The sequence below is a fragment of the Nipponia nippon genome, unplaced genomic scaffold (genome assembly GCF_047370975.1).
Source record: "Nipponia nippon isolate SJK-2023a ecotype South Korea unplaced genomic scaffold, ASM4737097v1 scaffold_8, whole genome shotgun sequence".
In the NCBI taxonomy this organism is placed as follows: Eukaryota; Metazoa; Chordata; class Aves; order Pelecaniformes; family Threskiornithidae; genus Nipponia; species Nipponia nippon.
Window position 1 is genome coordinate 21079212 of NW_028262402.1, and position 15504 is coordinate 21094715.

At 39.8% G+C, this 15504-nt stretch overlaps 1 protein-coding gene across 7 annotated transcripts in view; it reads right to left on the minus strand.

Annotated features, from left to right (window-relative positions):
* PIGG (phosphatidylinositol glycan anchor biosynthesis class G (EMM blood group)) overlaps nt 1–15504 on the minus strand; it is a 95722-nt gene that overhangs the window by 37537 nt on the left and 42681 nt on the right. For 4 of the 7 annotated variants that reach the window (XR_015701038.1, XR_015701039.1, XM_087742127.1 and 1 more), the window contains exons 11-12: nt 12311–12620; nt 1083–1246 (exon numbers count right to left, since the gene is read on the minus strand). Coding sequence is in view for 5 of the 7 variants with exons in the window: in XM_087742127.1 (XP_087598253.1) it covers nt 1083–1246; nt 12311–12620 (474 nt within the window). In the remaining 2 variants the exon portion in view is untranslated. Of the gene's footprint in view, nt 1–1082; nt 1247–8834; nt 8971–12310; nt 12621–15504 lie in introns of all 7 variants that reach the window. The other 3 variants (XM_087742128.1, XM_087742129.1, XM_087742130.1) reach the window with 1 other exon arrangement.

The window sequence follows — 15504 nt, forward strand, 5'->3', positions numbered from 1 at the left end:
AAAACAAACAAGCAAAAGGAGAAGAGAGAAGCCAGAAAACAAAATGCACGGACAGGATGAGACTAGATGACACTGCAGATAAAGGGAAGTCAGAGGTTCACAGAGAATGACAATACATAAGGCAAAGAGTTGTGATAAACTAAATACTGCCTAAAATTCCACCTGCCAAGCCTGCTGCAACATTTTGTTCCTCGTTTAAAAAAAAAAAAAGGTTCATTTAAATTCCACAGATAACAGAGAAAAGACTCTGGGATGGTAAGAATTTAGTCACTGTCAAGTGTTATTTCTGTGAAAATATATCAAGTTTTTGCTTTTGTGCATTGATATTATGATACAGAAGTTACAACTCCTCTATTTTAACATACTGCATCTCTCAATCTGAATGCCCTGGATGATGAGTTAAATGCAATATTAGAGAGTCCAATGGATTTTATGTGCACGCTCTAAGTTACATAAGCATTTTCCAACTATGTCTTCTTAAAATGAACCAATTCCAAATGCACTAATTCATGTTACATTAACCCATCCGCTGCACAAGATACCCAAAAGTACAAATGTTTTAGCTACAAATGACTGCAATAACCAGTAACATACAACAAAATAAATCTGTTTTATTTATAAAATGTTGTATGTCACTATGCCAAACAACGACAGACATTCAAAGAACAGCACGTTAGTTAAGTTTGAATTCTATTCTATTACATTAATAAGTCCTTCTCAGGTGTCCTACTTAATAGGTTCCAAGAAGAATGTTTTTAGGCAGCACATGCTGTTACAATAAAATGTAATAATGTTTTAAGTAATTTAGCACAGCAAACTGAGAACTCATTAAGAAACAAAATTAGTAAAACATACATGTATATTCCCAGTGCAAAACTTCTGCAGAGAAAATGAAACTGGAAGAGTGAGGTGATACAAACTCACACCAAAAAAAGAACATGCATTTTCTTAATAGAAAACTAACTTCTAAGGAAAAAAGTTATGTGAATAAAACTATTTGTTTGAAAAGGTACATGCTATATGGATGGTGTTTATATCTGCAGTATGAAGAGGAACATTACTTTAGTTCAAAACATGATTACCTGCTAACTTCAGAACTCAAGTAACACAGCAGATGAATGGCCCAAAGCAAAGGTCCTGCGTATGTTGCAAATGCTGTAAGGAAGATAGCTGGTATCTCCACATAGCTTTCTAGTCCCACAAAACCTGCTGAAACATCCACAGTAGCAATGCCATTTGAATTTCCCTGAAACAGGAAAAAAGTAGTAAAGATTCAAATATCTCCAAAGAAACATTTGGAATACATTAGAATAATATTAATTATTGCACCAGTTAGAGGCTTACTCTTTAAGCCACTTTACAGTATAGCTATATTCTTTATGTCAGATTTTCAATAAAGCAGCTTACCAAACAAGAGCTTCTATTTAGGATTTACAGACTAATGAAGGCATAAACAGCATGATCTTTTGCTTGTCTTATTTTGTCTGCAAATTAACATGCCTGTTGTTTAATAAATTACATCAAAAAATGACCTTAAAGCAAGCAGCTACACTTGCTGATTTCAGTCACAGTAATGAAAAAAATGCATTTTTCATCACACATGGTTCAAACCCAAGGTTTTAGGCCTTTTGCCTAAAATTACACCAGGAAATAAATATTTCTTGCCCTTGGAGAAATAGGCTCTAATAGAAACAGGGCTCTAATAGAGCTGTAGTGGAACACTACACCGCCCACCTGCCTGCCCCACAACACAAGTTGCTGCACATAACTGGATTAAGACAGGCAAATTCAGAGAGGTTTCTGCTTCCCAAGTCTCTATACCACAATAGATTACACTGAAATAGACCAGAAGTCAGCCTAGATAGCCTGAATCATCAATAAAAGGCATTTAAAACCTAGAAAGAGAAAAACACAAGGAACATACAGCAATGAAAGTATCAAGAGCTGTCCAAGACTTCTATGTTTTACCTAATTTTCTTTTTCAGTTACTAAGACCACTAAATAACAAGGGATAATATAAAATTGAAGGAAGTATTCTCTACTGAAAATGCCCAAGTATTTAACTTTACTTAAATACTTAAAGCAGCAAACACACCTTGTGATTAAGGCAGAGTATTTCTTAGCTTAGCAGGTCACAGACAGGTTTTCTCAGTCTAGTATGAAAGCTTACTGTACCTGGAGAAGCTGATCAGTTTCTACAGCACTGGTATTCTAACAGCCATCAAACTCTCTTTTCCCCTCTACAGAATTCCAGAACAATCTATATGTAAGGGCTGTCACCACCGATGCCTCAGACCCAGTCCCAGCAGAGCATATGGGGAGTGGGAGCTCCCCCTTTCCCTCCAACCTGATCTCCTCTCACCTTAGTGACTACAGTCTTCTTGAACCGCAAGTTACCCCAGCAAGGAAGTGCCACCATCAGATACACTTCTGGGTTGCCCACAAAATCCAGAGCACACCGGGTATATTGGGTTTGCATGGCAAGGTTTTGGTAGCAGGGGGGCTACAGAGGTGGCTTCTGTGAGAGGCTGCAAGAAGCTTCCCCTATGTCTGATACAGCCAATGCCAGCCGGGTCCAAGATGGACCTGCCACTGGCCAAGGCCGAGCCCATCAGTGATGGTGGTAGCGCCTCTGGGAAGAAGGGGGGGGCGGGGGGGGAAACTGCGCAACAGCAATTGCAGCCAGAGGGAGAATATGTGAGGGGAACAACCTTGCAGACACCAAGGTCAGTGAAGAAGGAGGTGCTCCAGGCGCCGGAGCAGAGCAGAGATTCCCCTGCAGCCCATGGTGAAGACCATGGTGAGGCAGGCTGTCCCCCTGCAGCCCATGGAGGTCCATGGTGGAGCAGATATCCACCTGCAGCCTGTGGAGGACCCCACACTGAAGCAGGTGGATGCCTGAAGGAGGCTGTGACCCCATGGAAAGCCCATGCTGGAGCAGGCTCCTGGCAGCACCTGTGGACCCATTAAAAGAAGAGCTCACGCTGGAGCAGGTTTGCTGGCAGGACTTGTGACCCTGTGGGGGACCAAGGCTGGAGCAGCGCATGTTCCTGAAGGACTGCGCCCCATGGAAGGGACCCGCACTGGACCAGCTCATGAAGAACTGCAGCCCGTGGCAAGGACCCACACTGGAGAAGTTTGTGGAGGACTGTCTGGATGCTGGAGCAGGGGAAGAGTGTGAGGAGTCCTCACCCTGCAGAGAAAGGAGCAGCAGAGACAACGTGTGATGAACTGATCGGAACCCCCATTCCCCATCCCCCTGTGCTGCTGGGTGGGAGGAGGCAGAGAAATCAGGAGTAAAGTTAAGCCCAGGAAGAAGGGAAGAATGGTGAGTAGATGTTTTAAGATTTAGTTTTTATTTATCACTATCCTACTGGGAATTGACTAGTAATAAGTTAAATTAATTTTCCCCAAGTCAAGTCTGTTTTGCCCGTGACAGTAACTGGTGAATGATCTCTCCCTGTCCTTATCTCAACCCACGAGCCTCTCATTATATTTTCTCTCCCCCAGAGGAAGGAACCAGGAGGAAGGAACAGTGCTTTCTACCTTCTCCCCAACTCCCTGTGGTTCCTTTCACACAGTGTTCACTCCAGCTATCTTTGACTTTCTTTAAGGTGATGTAGCTGTAGAACAAGGAGAGCAAGGATGCACACACTTGGATACACACACTGACAACTCCAACCACACTGGATATTAAGTGTCTAAACACCCCATTCTCACCAGGAATCTGATGAGCCTCATGAATGGCTACACAGCTACTATTGGAAGAGCCCTGCTGAGCAGTAAGAAGCATTTTCTCTTCACGTTAGATGTATTTCTCCAAGACTAATTCATATATTTGAACTGAAATTTCATAGCTGATAACTTCTAATACTCCACATAATGCATAAATAACTGACAAGTTGGAGTGTCTGCTTTTGTTTTAAAGTATCACTCAAGTATTTCGAACAGTGCAGTAGCTTATTGTGATAAGGGCAGAAAGTGACAGGAGACAATGCACTACTGCATAAAAGCATTCCATGATAATCCTTCATGATCTAGATCGATGAAGCACAAATATAAGAACACTGGCTAGAGAAACTAACCAGCATATTTGCTACACTAACAGAGGAGAATCCCTCCATAGACGGTAATAAAAACAATCTAAAACCATCTTCACAGCTGCAATTCTTCTGAAAACTTTTTAGATACCACATCATTCACTGAATAGAAGCTATTACCTGCAGTATCTCAATGACTCTCACTGAACTGAGAAGTACAGAGGTGCAAGACAAAACTGGCATGCTTCTGGCTTGTTTAATGACTTATTTAACACAGCAGACTGTTACTGCACTTCCACTGAGCCCTTCACATAATTATATGTCTTTCTAGTAACTGGAATTCTATAAACAAACATAGAATGAGGAATTTATTTTAATTATTTGAAGTAAGTAATTTAAGGTGAAAAAAATGAAGTAATTGGAAAAGGTTGGCCGGAAAGGTTCTGCTGTCTCCATCCTTGGAGGTTTCAAGACCCTGAGTTCTGACCAGCTCACGCTGCTCTGAGAATGGCCTTGAACTGTGGGCCTTCTGAGGTCCTCTCCAACATAAATTATCCTACAGTCCTTCGAAATTGTAAGAAGAGAAAGCTATAAGCCACTTTAAAATGTCACTCAGTCCATCTCTCTACCTAAAGGCAAGATGAATTAGATATAAATGATTCTGAAAATATACAAACCTATTCTGTTCTCCTCCAGTGATAAAAAAATACCAGAAAAACACAAGACCAAAATAAGTACATGGAATTTTTTTTCATTTATGAGCTTTCATCCAAGGTAACTAAAATATTTTAAGAAATATTTACAGCAACTTTTTTTTTTTTTTTTAGGAGCTGCTATAGTTAAGAGAAACAACCAAGATATTTATTTCTATTCTCACTGCATTTGAAGGGCAAGTAGCAATGATAAAGATATAGTATACTTCTGGGAAGTGACTGATGAATTACGAGATATGGACAACTCAGAGCATAGGAGAAAGCAATCAATCATTCAAGCTTGTTGAAAAATTCATCAAGAGGTTTTCAAGCTTGCAATAATATCCTGACAAACAAGTAGCATTCTGACTAAATGTATTAATTTCATATCTGTTTGACAATACTGGAGTATTTTTAACTTTGCTTCTCTTAGTCGATTTACACAAAGCAATAAATAAAGCAAAGATCCTAACTACCAAAACAAGACTAAAAAACGAAGTGGTTTTACCCAGCTCTACTAAATAACACTTGACTTTATCCAGCCAAGCTCTGAAAACCTCCAAGCATGATGACTGCACAACCTGTGTGAGCAACCTTTTCCACTGCTTACTATTCACAAAAATCTTGCTAAAGGGCTGGAAAAACAAGTTAATGTGTAGTCTTCCCATATAAGTTACAACTGTTTAATAAATTTGCCTTTTAGGTTCACATTGTCAGAGAGCAGCAAGGCCCAGCTGGTTCTGCAAGGGAAGGAAAGCTGGGAAATGAGCATGAAAACAAGGCAGGTGAAAGCAGTAAGTCAGGAGGACTGCGAATGCTCAGTGGCATGTCCAGGTCAGGGCTGGATCCAGAGACAGCAAGCAGGGCCAGATGCACTCCAGGTGTCACACAGCAAGTCTGTAGTGACAAGGCAGGTCCAAGATTAGGCCAGGAAGCCCAGCCAGCAGGTCCAAATCAGGATCAAGAAGGTACGAGACAGGCACAGACATACCTGCTTACACAGCTGTGACACAGCACAGGCAGTAAAGCATCGGGTTAAAAGCAGCTCCCAGAGGAAAGGAGGGCCAGCCCCTTCCTCCTAGCTTTTCTCCCAACAGCTCCTCTCAGTGAAGGAGATGACCTTGAACTCCACTAAACTAAACTCCTAGACAGGAGATGCACTCAGAGCCCTGGCACAGGTGAAGTGTAGAATGCAAAACCAAGTGTGAAGCTCAAGGCATTTGTTTTCAACCTGTACTTAATTTGGGGTTTTTTTTATACCTCTACATCAAAATATTAGCCTCCACACTCACGTACTTCATTTTTTTCCCCCACTTTCGTCAACTATACTAATTGATTAATGAAAAATAGTATCTGTTCCTATGAAGGAGTTTATATTTAGTTTATATTTCTCTTCTCCTGCCTCATTTAGCTAGCACAGTTTAAATTTAGTATCCAATCTGATCTACATCAACAACAAATTTCAGTGTTTTTCAATTTCTGTATTTCAACCATAAACCTGCTATCATTTTTGTATGCTACATTAGATCTTTATGCCTGTCTGGAAATTAAAAACCTAGCACAACTCTGAACCCAGCCAGTTTAATAGTGGTAGCTCTAGTAACCACAAAACTTCAGGAAAGAAAGTCAGGGAAGACATTTAAATCTATGCCAGCAGTGCACATCATGCCTAATAATACAGTTGTGCTTCCTTCACATCTTTACCCTAGCATTCAAGCATAGATATTGCTCGCTCCAGAGGTAGCAAACAAATGACTAGCTGGTACCAAGGCAGGCTGAACAGAGGTCAATGCTGAAGTTGAGAACTTGATGGACTTCTCCAGCAGAAACAGCCCAGTTGTACTTCCTTAATGTTTATTCAGTATTTGAGAACAAATGATACATACTGTGTTTGAAATAAAACCCTTTAAGTCAGTCAAAATGTAAGACCTCAGTGTTGACGGTCATGGCCAAGACAGGTAGTTGCTAAATCTGGGACACCTGTAGTTTACTCAGTAAGATCAGTGTATCTTCACTGGAAGGCACAGAAGTAAGGAAGGGATCTGAAAGCTGTCACCAAGCAAAGACCTTCCTGTTTTTCCCACAAGGTAAAGAAAAGAGATTAAATGGTTTATTCAGACAATTAAAATCTGTTACTAAACCAGAAAGCTGCATCATGGAAAGTATGGGTACTTTCAGAGTTCCACCTTCCATCACTCAGTTAAGGAAGAGCTGGTAAGTGTACATAACCACCCAAAATCATCTATGGCTTCTCTTGAGGTCACTCGTCGATGGTACTCGAGATATACATAAACACCTAAAGCTTGAGCACCTGCACCTGTCACAAGAGGTGTGAGTAAACAGGGGAACCTGCATTGCCTTGAGAAGAGAGTGTCTGTAACACGCCTGGAGGGGCGGTTACCTCTGTGTGTTTGGGAGAGGGGGGGTCCTGGTGCAGGGGTGGGGGCTAGATCTTTTTCAAGTCAGGTATACAAAATGACATAGAAATTGGCAAGTGTTCATCTGTTGTATATCTAGTATGGATACTGCATCTATAGTTCAGTGACTGCCAGTTAATTGTTCCATTAATATATATGATTGCCAGTTAATTATGTGTCATGAGTAAATCAATAAAACACTTCAATCCTGATTTTAAGCTACACACACCGAGCAGTTTTTCCCTTGCAACAAGTCATTCATCCTCTAGACTCTGTACTCAAAGGAAAGGGAAGGAGAAACTTAAATACATCAAAGAAAAATAATTAATGAAGAAGTGGGTTTTGTAGGTTGTCAGGTTTTTCATTTTCCCCGATGGTGAAGATCAGAATGCTACATACTGAGCAGACCTACACACAAAGAGCATGAAATTAAACATAGTTTCTGGAAGAAGTTACTTCCATCTTTGCATCTAGAGTCCCAGACAGGAAAACCTATTCTCAGAAGAAATTGGGAGAAATTTACCAATTGAAGAGAGAGCATTAATTAGATTTTTAGGGACCTTTGTAGCATCTGTAATTTTATGAGCTACCAACTTGACCATTCTACTTTTCTACACTAATATTTTGCACATCAGATAATTGCTTTCAATTGTGAAGGGCAAAAAACCAACCTCTTCGCGTTTGTATGATTCAATTTGTTCCTTTCCATACCTGCAGAACAGTTTTTCCACCAGAGAATAAAAGAACAAAGCTAACATCTGAAGAGTGGTATGTTGGTCAAACTCTTAATCTCCATCCTAGAAAGGGCATCTAATGTAAATGTACTTACAGCTTTTTAAAAAGAGAACTGAAAACTTGTTCTCTAAGGAGTGGGGAGTGGAGGAAAATTCTATCTGTCTTGACTCTTATAAACATTTTTTCCCTTAGCAGAATTGATCTCTATTTTTGAAACATCTCTAGGGTGTTTTGAAAATAGAAAAAATAGAGAAATAGAGGTAAATAGAGAAAAACAGATAAATAGGCCACAATAAAAAATGTTCTTTCTAAAAATCCCTCCTGTTCTATTACAATTCATTTGTCATTTTATTCTGCCTTGGGCACGCTGAATAGGCACACACCTTGGTTTTCCAAGTAGACAGCCAAAAAAATCTGCAAAAGACTGTTGGTGAGTTCTTCAGAAATGGACACATTTTTCAAAGGGGCCTGTGCTAAAGAGAGAATTTGTCAAAATTTTTTGCTAAGCTGTTGCTAAATTCAGAAGAATCTCTTCAAAGCTAGAGTTTACAGACATGTGATGTGACACAAAAAGGCAGCTTCTTGTCTGGTTCTGCTCTGTTTCGTATCTCAGACTTAATAAAAAACCAGCATGGGCAACGACATTGGGGAAAAAAAGCTTTAGTTTGCTTCTACCAGAAGTTTTGATAAGTAATTATCACACTTCATTCTTTAGATCTTAGAGTGACAGGAGTGCACAAAGACCAACCAAGCAATCTGGCTCACAACAAAGCAATGGAGAATTTCTCCTTTCTGAGCTTTGGATGCTGTGATTCAGCAGCACGTCTATGTGCAAGAGACTCCCTTGTCAGAGCTAATTTTTAAAATATCCTCAAGTTTGCTGAAATCTGTATCATGCTGGAAGTTATTACTTCCAAAGGAAACACATCTAGAAGAAATGTCAAAATTACCAGCGGGGTGTGATGAGGCGTGGGTGGATGCCCTGAAAATGCAGGATATCCAACAACACAATGTGCAGCCAGTTAAAATGGAAATCACTTTTTCCAGTCCTCTAAAAACCAAAAAATTCCTCAATTGCAAGGGTAGCTGAAAGTGCAAAAAATTAGTCATTAAGAAGAAAAAGAAAAATCTTAAAACATGTTTCTATCTTCCTACTAACACCAGTATAAAACCACTAAAAAAAACCCCAACACGTGCTATCAGATCTAACTGTTACTTTTTACTGGTCTTGAATAAATACATTTTTATTGGTATAGAAAAAAACCTTTGGCATAGCATAATCAGATGGAAAGAGGTATCATGCTCATCATAGCCTCTGATAGCTTATTTCTGAAGCAGGTGAACGTGTTTTCCAAAGTTCATGGGAATTCTTTCAGAAAAGTTATTCCCCAATTTTTTGCAGCACTCAGATCAGAGAAGACAGAAAATTTAACCTGTCCAATTACACTTTCACAGCAAATGTATTATTTCAGAAAGTCCTTATTTTCTATTCCATCATACCATATTGGCCTGAAGATACATGGGCATGTATCTAATGGACTTTCACCTCACAAGAAGGCTTTTAACACCATCTCCCATAACATCCTCACAGGCAAACTGATGCAGTCCAGGCTAGGAAAGTGGACAGTGAGGTGGACTGAAAACTGCCTCAGCTGCGGGGCTCACACGGTTGCAATCAGCAGCACAAAGTCCACCTGGAGGCCAGTAACTAGTGATCAATCCCAGGGCCTGACACTGGGGCTGATACTGTTTAACATCTTCATTAATGACCTGGACAACGGGACAGAATGCCCCCTCGGCAAGTCTGCTCACATTACAGAACTGGGAGGAGTGGTTGATACAGTAGATGGGTCTGCTGCACCTCAACAGGCTAGAGAAATGGGCTGACAAGAAACTCAAGAAGGGAAATGTCAAATTTCAAAGGGAAACACAGGGGAATGTCAAATCCAGCACTTGGGGAGGAATAAATCCATGCCCTGGGTCAGGCTAGGGGCTAACCATATGGAAAGCAGCTTGACAGAGATGGACATGGGGGTCTTGGTGCACACTACGTTGTCTATCAGCCAGTTGTTTGCCCTTTGTGCAAAGACCAACAGTGCCTGGGACTGCATTAGGGAGAGCATCACTAGCCGGTTGAGGGAGATGCTCCATTCCCTCTACTAAGCAGTGGTGAGATCACATCTAGGCTCCTGGATCCAGTTCTGGGCTCCCCAGCACAAGACAGACATGGATGTACTGGAGAAAATCCACTGAAGAACTACAAAGATGATGAGAACAACCATCTGTCTGAAAGAGCTGGGTCTGTTTACTCTCAAGAGGAGAAAGCTCAGCAAGGGTCATAACAATGTGTATAAACACCTGATGAGGGGGAGTAAAGACAACACAGCCAGACTCTGACCTTCTCAGTCACTCAGTAGTGACTAGCAAAACAATGAAAAGCAATGAACACAAACTGAAATACAAGATGTTCTGTTTAAACACCAGAAAAAGCTTTTTTACTGGCTAGGGTGGTCAAGCACTGGGTCCAACTGCCCAGAGAGGTTGCAGAGTCTTTATCCTTGCAAGTATTTAAAATTGGACTGGACATGGTCCAGACCAACCTGATCTGGTTGACCTGCGTTGGACAGAGGGAAGTTGGACTGAATGATCTCCAGAAGCGCCTTCCAGCCTCAACTCTTCTGTGATTTGGTGGTTCTGTGAAATTCTCAGCCAACTGTACCAAGAATTCATCATCACTGAAAATGGGTGCTTTATGAAAACATTCAAACTATTCTTTATTATGATTTTCTTGCCAGCCTACCCACCATTAAACTTCTGGCAGCTGCTTTTGCTTGGTACCTCAGTACTGAGAGGGCCATCCCTTCAGCCTCTTGCCAACGCCACTAAGGGCTGCTCTCAGAAGGCCATAATCAGAGCTGGCTGCCTGAACAGTAACATTCGAGACATGCAAAAGCCATTCAAACAAGAAATGTTATGTCCTCTGAGCAGGAAAACTGGGTAGGAATGGATGAATCACAACGATTTTATCCCCATCAGCAATTCCCTATCCTGACATGTACCCTCAAAGCAAAGCGAAGCCAATGCTCAGTCAGGACTAAACGGGATCAGAAACACAATATAAAGTACCCTAAGCTTGACAACAGTTTTAACATCCTCAGCCATGCCTCAAACGTAAAGCCAACGCAGATCTCACCTTGAAATTTTGCAACAGATCAGAAAGCCTCTCCTCCTAAACCAGAAACAACCCGATTCCCAGCTTAACAAACGTCCTCTTAAAGACAGTCTGCTACACTAAGTTTCCAGTATTATGAGAAGTTGAAAGAACCTCTCCTGCTTCAATGCTAAGGAAAGGTTCTGTGGAATTGCAACCTTATTTGCAATGCAGAGAACTATGTTATTGAAATTAGTAAGGCTCCTCAGAAAAGAAGATACTGTTTGATATATAAGAATGGCAATTAGTTCTGATTCTCATAAGAGACATTAACTTGTCACAGAACATCTCTTCAGTCTTAAACTGTATGTACACCTATTGTGATGCTACCAAAGGTTCTGTGAGCGTCAAGAATCAGGGACAAAAAGCCATCTGCCTTTTATTGGTATTAATCAACTCAGCTGAAATTTTTAAATTTGTTATCACCAGAAAAGTACTTAGGAGGCCCACTAACAGACCAAAATCACCCCTCATATAGGTATCCAATATTTTTAACACTTTCAGAAATCTATATTGAGGATAAGTTATCAGGGTATGCATCTTTCATAGAATCACAGAATCATTTAGGTTGGAAAAGACCTTTAAGATCGTCAAGTCCAACCATTAACCTAGCACCGCCAAGTCCACCATGAAACCATGTCCCTAAGCACCACATGTACACATCTTTTAAAATACCTCCAGGGATGGGGACTCAAGCACTTCCCTGGGCAGCCTGTTCCAGTGCTTGACAACCCTTTCGGTGAAGAAATTTTTTCTAATATCCAATCTAAACCTCCCCTTGCACAACTTGAGGACATTTCCTCTTGTCCTATTGCTTGCTACCTGGGAGAAGAGACCGACCCCCACCTCACTACAACCTCCTTTCAGGTAGTTGTAGAGAGCAATAAGGTCTCCCCTCAGCCTCTTTTCTCCAGACTAAACAACCCCAGTTCCCTCAGTCGCTCCTCATAAGACTTGTGCTCCAGACCCTTCACCAGCTTCGTTGCCCTTCTTTGGACACGCTCCAGCACCTCAATGTCCTTCTTTAGTTAGGCACCCAAACCCCTGATTCTGAAAACAGAACATTAATAATACAGTTAGAAACTAAACCCTTCTGAGAATTCAGTAAACTCTTCCTCTCTGAGATGTAGTTGGTATTTTACTCACAAAGGACAATATTTCTTCTGAAAACTACTCCCCCTCCCACCCCTGTAGCAGGGAGAGTATTCAGCTTACCTGAAAATAGAAGAAAGCTTGGCCAAACCAGTAGTGCATGATAGTAATCTGTGCTGCATCAAATTTCAAAGGTCTCCAGATATATCTTGTCATCATTGTCTGAATCAGCAGACAAAACACCAAGACTGGTAAATTGTGAGGTCTAAATAGAAGGGCTGCTAGTAGAACCAATCCACTATACACTTCCCATAATCCTGTACTCTTCACGCTGGAGTCTGCAGAAATAACCTGTGACTTTAGTAAATCTTTAGTGCCAGTGAAGACTATGCCAAGAACAAAGACATAAACAAAACGAGCTTCAGTAATCCCCCTAAAGAGGAAATTAAGAAAAAAAAGTAATCATAATTAATAAATAAAACAGAAAGATTAGCTACTTACTAATATCTGTTTCACAGGTCAAAAAGTCTTTCAAGAGAGGTGCAAGACCAATGCAATTCTGCCAAACAGGTTAAATTCTAAGGCTAGTACTGGCCAATTTCATGAGAGAGCTTTCTCAAATATAAGAACTCTAAAAATGGTTCATACTTAAATTACAAAACCCCCAAATCAACTTTAGCAAAGAAAACAGCTTGTGCTAAAAACGAACTTAAAATACAAAAATAAAATTATATGTCAATGAATGTAACAAAAATAAATTTATGCTATGACTATTCAAGGTCTAGATCCATAGTCATAGAAGTATGCCTTTTATATAGCATAATGAATTTCCCAAAAAATACTTCTTAGAGTGATATGGAAACTTTATTTCAGGAATTAAATTGACTTAAAAATTACTATTCCCTTTAAGCTATTCAGTGATTTTTCACAATTCATTCACACAAACATATATTTCTTTTTAGCCAACCAAAAAGACAGTGTTAGTATTTGAAGATCCTTATTTCAGTCCGAAATTTCTGCATACTTCAGACATTTTCTCACCTGCAGATATACGGAAATGCTGGTTTATATTAGCACTTTTTTTCCTTGTAACTGTACATGTTTTTCAAATCCCTAAGCAATCCCATTATGAAAAAATGAATGTTTTAAGTAGTAAGTGTAATTAGCATTTACTGCTATGTTCATTAGACCTATAAATTCATTGGCCTCTTCATTTCCAGGGAAAGTCAGCTTCTGAAGAATGCACAGCATCTCATCCAAAAAGCTGACAAGGACAAGGTCCAGTAATCTTAAAAACTGTGACCTGCTATTCTAGAAGCGCAAGGCCCAAGGAACAAAGAAGGTGAAAGCAGATATCCATCAGAATGCACGGATATTCTTATGTTTACTGGCCAAAAAAGTCACAGATCATGTTAGTGTGAGCTAAGCTATAGTAATAATCCAATGATCTCAACAAATGAGCATATTAACAAATTTGTAGTTATAAATCTATTTTTTTATTTGGCAAAAGATAAAAATACACATTATTTACACACTTTATCCATAATTTAATATACCCTATCCTTAGGGATTACCAGTCACTTTATACATGAGTGGTGAATGAACATGGTCTCCTACAAATATAATTCACTCAGAATGGAGGATTCTTAATCATCTGGACTTAATACTATTTGGAGGATTAGACCATGACACTAAAAATAGTAAAAGCATAGTTACACTTCGTGTAACTAGTGTAACTAGCTGACCACAGAAAACACCACAAGTCAAAATTTCTAAAAATAAATTTCTCCTTTAAAATTTATGTATTTTTTTCAGTCTTTGGAATGTCACCTTCCTTCTCAAACAATTACTAACAAATGAGCTTGAAATCAATCTTTCTTTTCCACATACAGAAGAGAGAGCTAAAAACTAAGAGCAGAAATAATAAGCAACAGTATTTACATGTTCAGTTTTCTTTTTGCACCAACAGAACTAAGAAAAAAGGCAAAACCACCACATGATAGTGATGTGGCCTTCCTAAACATGAATGCAGTGCAGTTTAGCTTTCAAAGGTTCAAACTCATACCTAATGGTCTATGCAAAGGGGCTTTGCTATTTTATTCCCTTAAATAGCAAGCCTTTGTAAATCCCCTGTAAGGTCCACTGGCTTTTTCCTTTAGCGAAAAAAAAAAAAACCCAAACAGTAAAGTTCAGAGTGTTCCTGTGTTTCTGGCTAATGCAGAAATTCTGTGCCCTATTTCAGTATCTCTGGTAATTCTGATGTAATTATTACCATAAAATATTCAAATATATTCATGTGACTTAGAAGTAAAACTTTAGGAAATAACTTTGGGTATTTGTCACTATTAAACGAGTTAAGTGAAAACTGAAATTAACTGGTTGATGGAAATTCAAACAAAAAAAAAATTTCTCGGCAAATGCAGTACTACTATTTTGTTTGTGTAAGTATGGTATACACTTATCTTTTTCATTACACGACATATCATTTTTAAAAAGAACTCTGAGGAAAATGGAAGGCCAAATTACTTCCTTGCATTTTTTAATTTAGAGGTTATCTCAGTCTAAGCCATAGAAGACGGGACACACTTCAATTACCTCTTCTCCCTCATCCACCTCACAGCAGTTGTCACATTCAGAGAAAACACTTATCATTAGTAGAGGGTACAGAGAGGGGGTGTTTCAGAGCAAAGATTCTCCATCTTACAGAAGAAAGCATTATGCATGAAAAATGCAGTGGCTGCCTACACTTTTTCTCATATTACACAAAATTACGTCTACCTTGCAGCTGGATCTGGAGCTATTCGATGTCATGAATACACTAAAGATACCTCTAGACACATTTAAAAGAAAGTCCTGGTTTTGTTCCTGGCAGCATTTTAAATAGGCTTTTACCATTTATCAGCCATCAAATAAAGATGAGCTAGGATCACTATGTCAACACATCAGCTAACATCTGAAAACTAATAACATGTCTGCCATGTTTTTTGACATGCCGTATTGTGAGCCTTGCCAAAGACAACGTGTTTGAAGAGTTAGTGATCTTGGGCAAACCATGTCTGCTCTATTAGGCCTTGTACTTTAGGCTTGAGAAGCCCACATGTTAGCATGAGTAGCCGCTGCAAGGGACCATGCTGGAACCCCTGTGCTGGCCTGTGGCATGCACTGGTGGGTGTTATGACAGAGATAATATTCTGACCTGGCAGGAGTAGACACATGGGTTTGTTTTGGTTTGTTTGTTTTTTTTTCTTTTACACAAAATAGAAGGCACCATGGTATGGGAGGGAGGCAGAACCTCTCCATTGATGCGACCTGTGTGC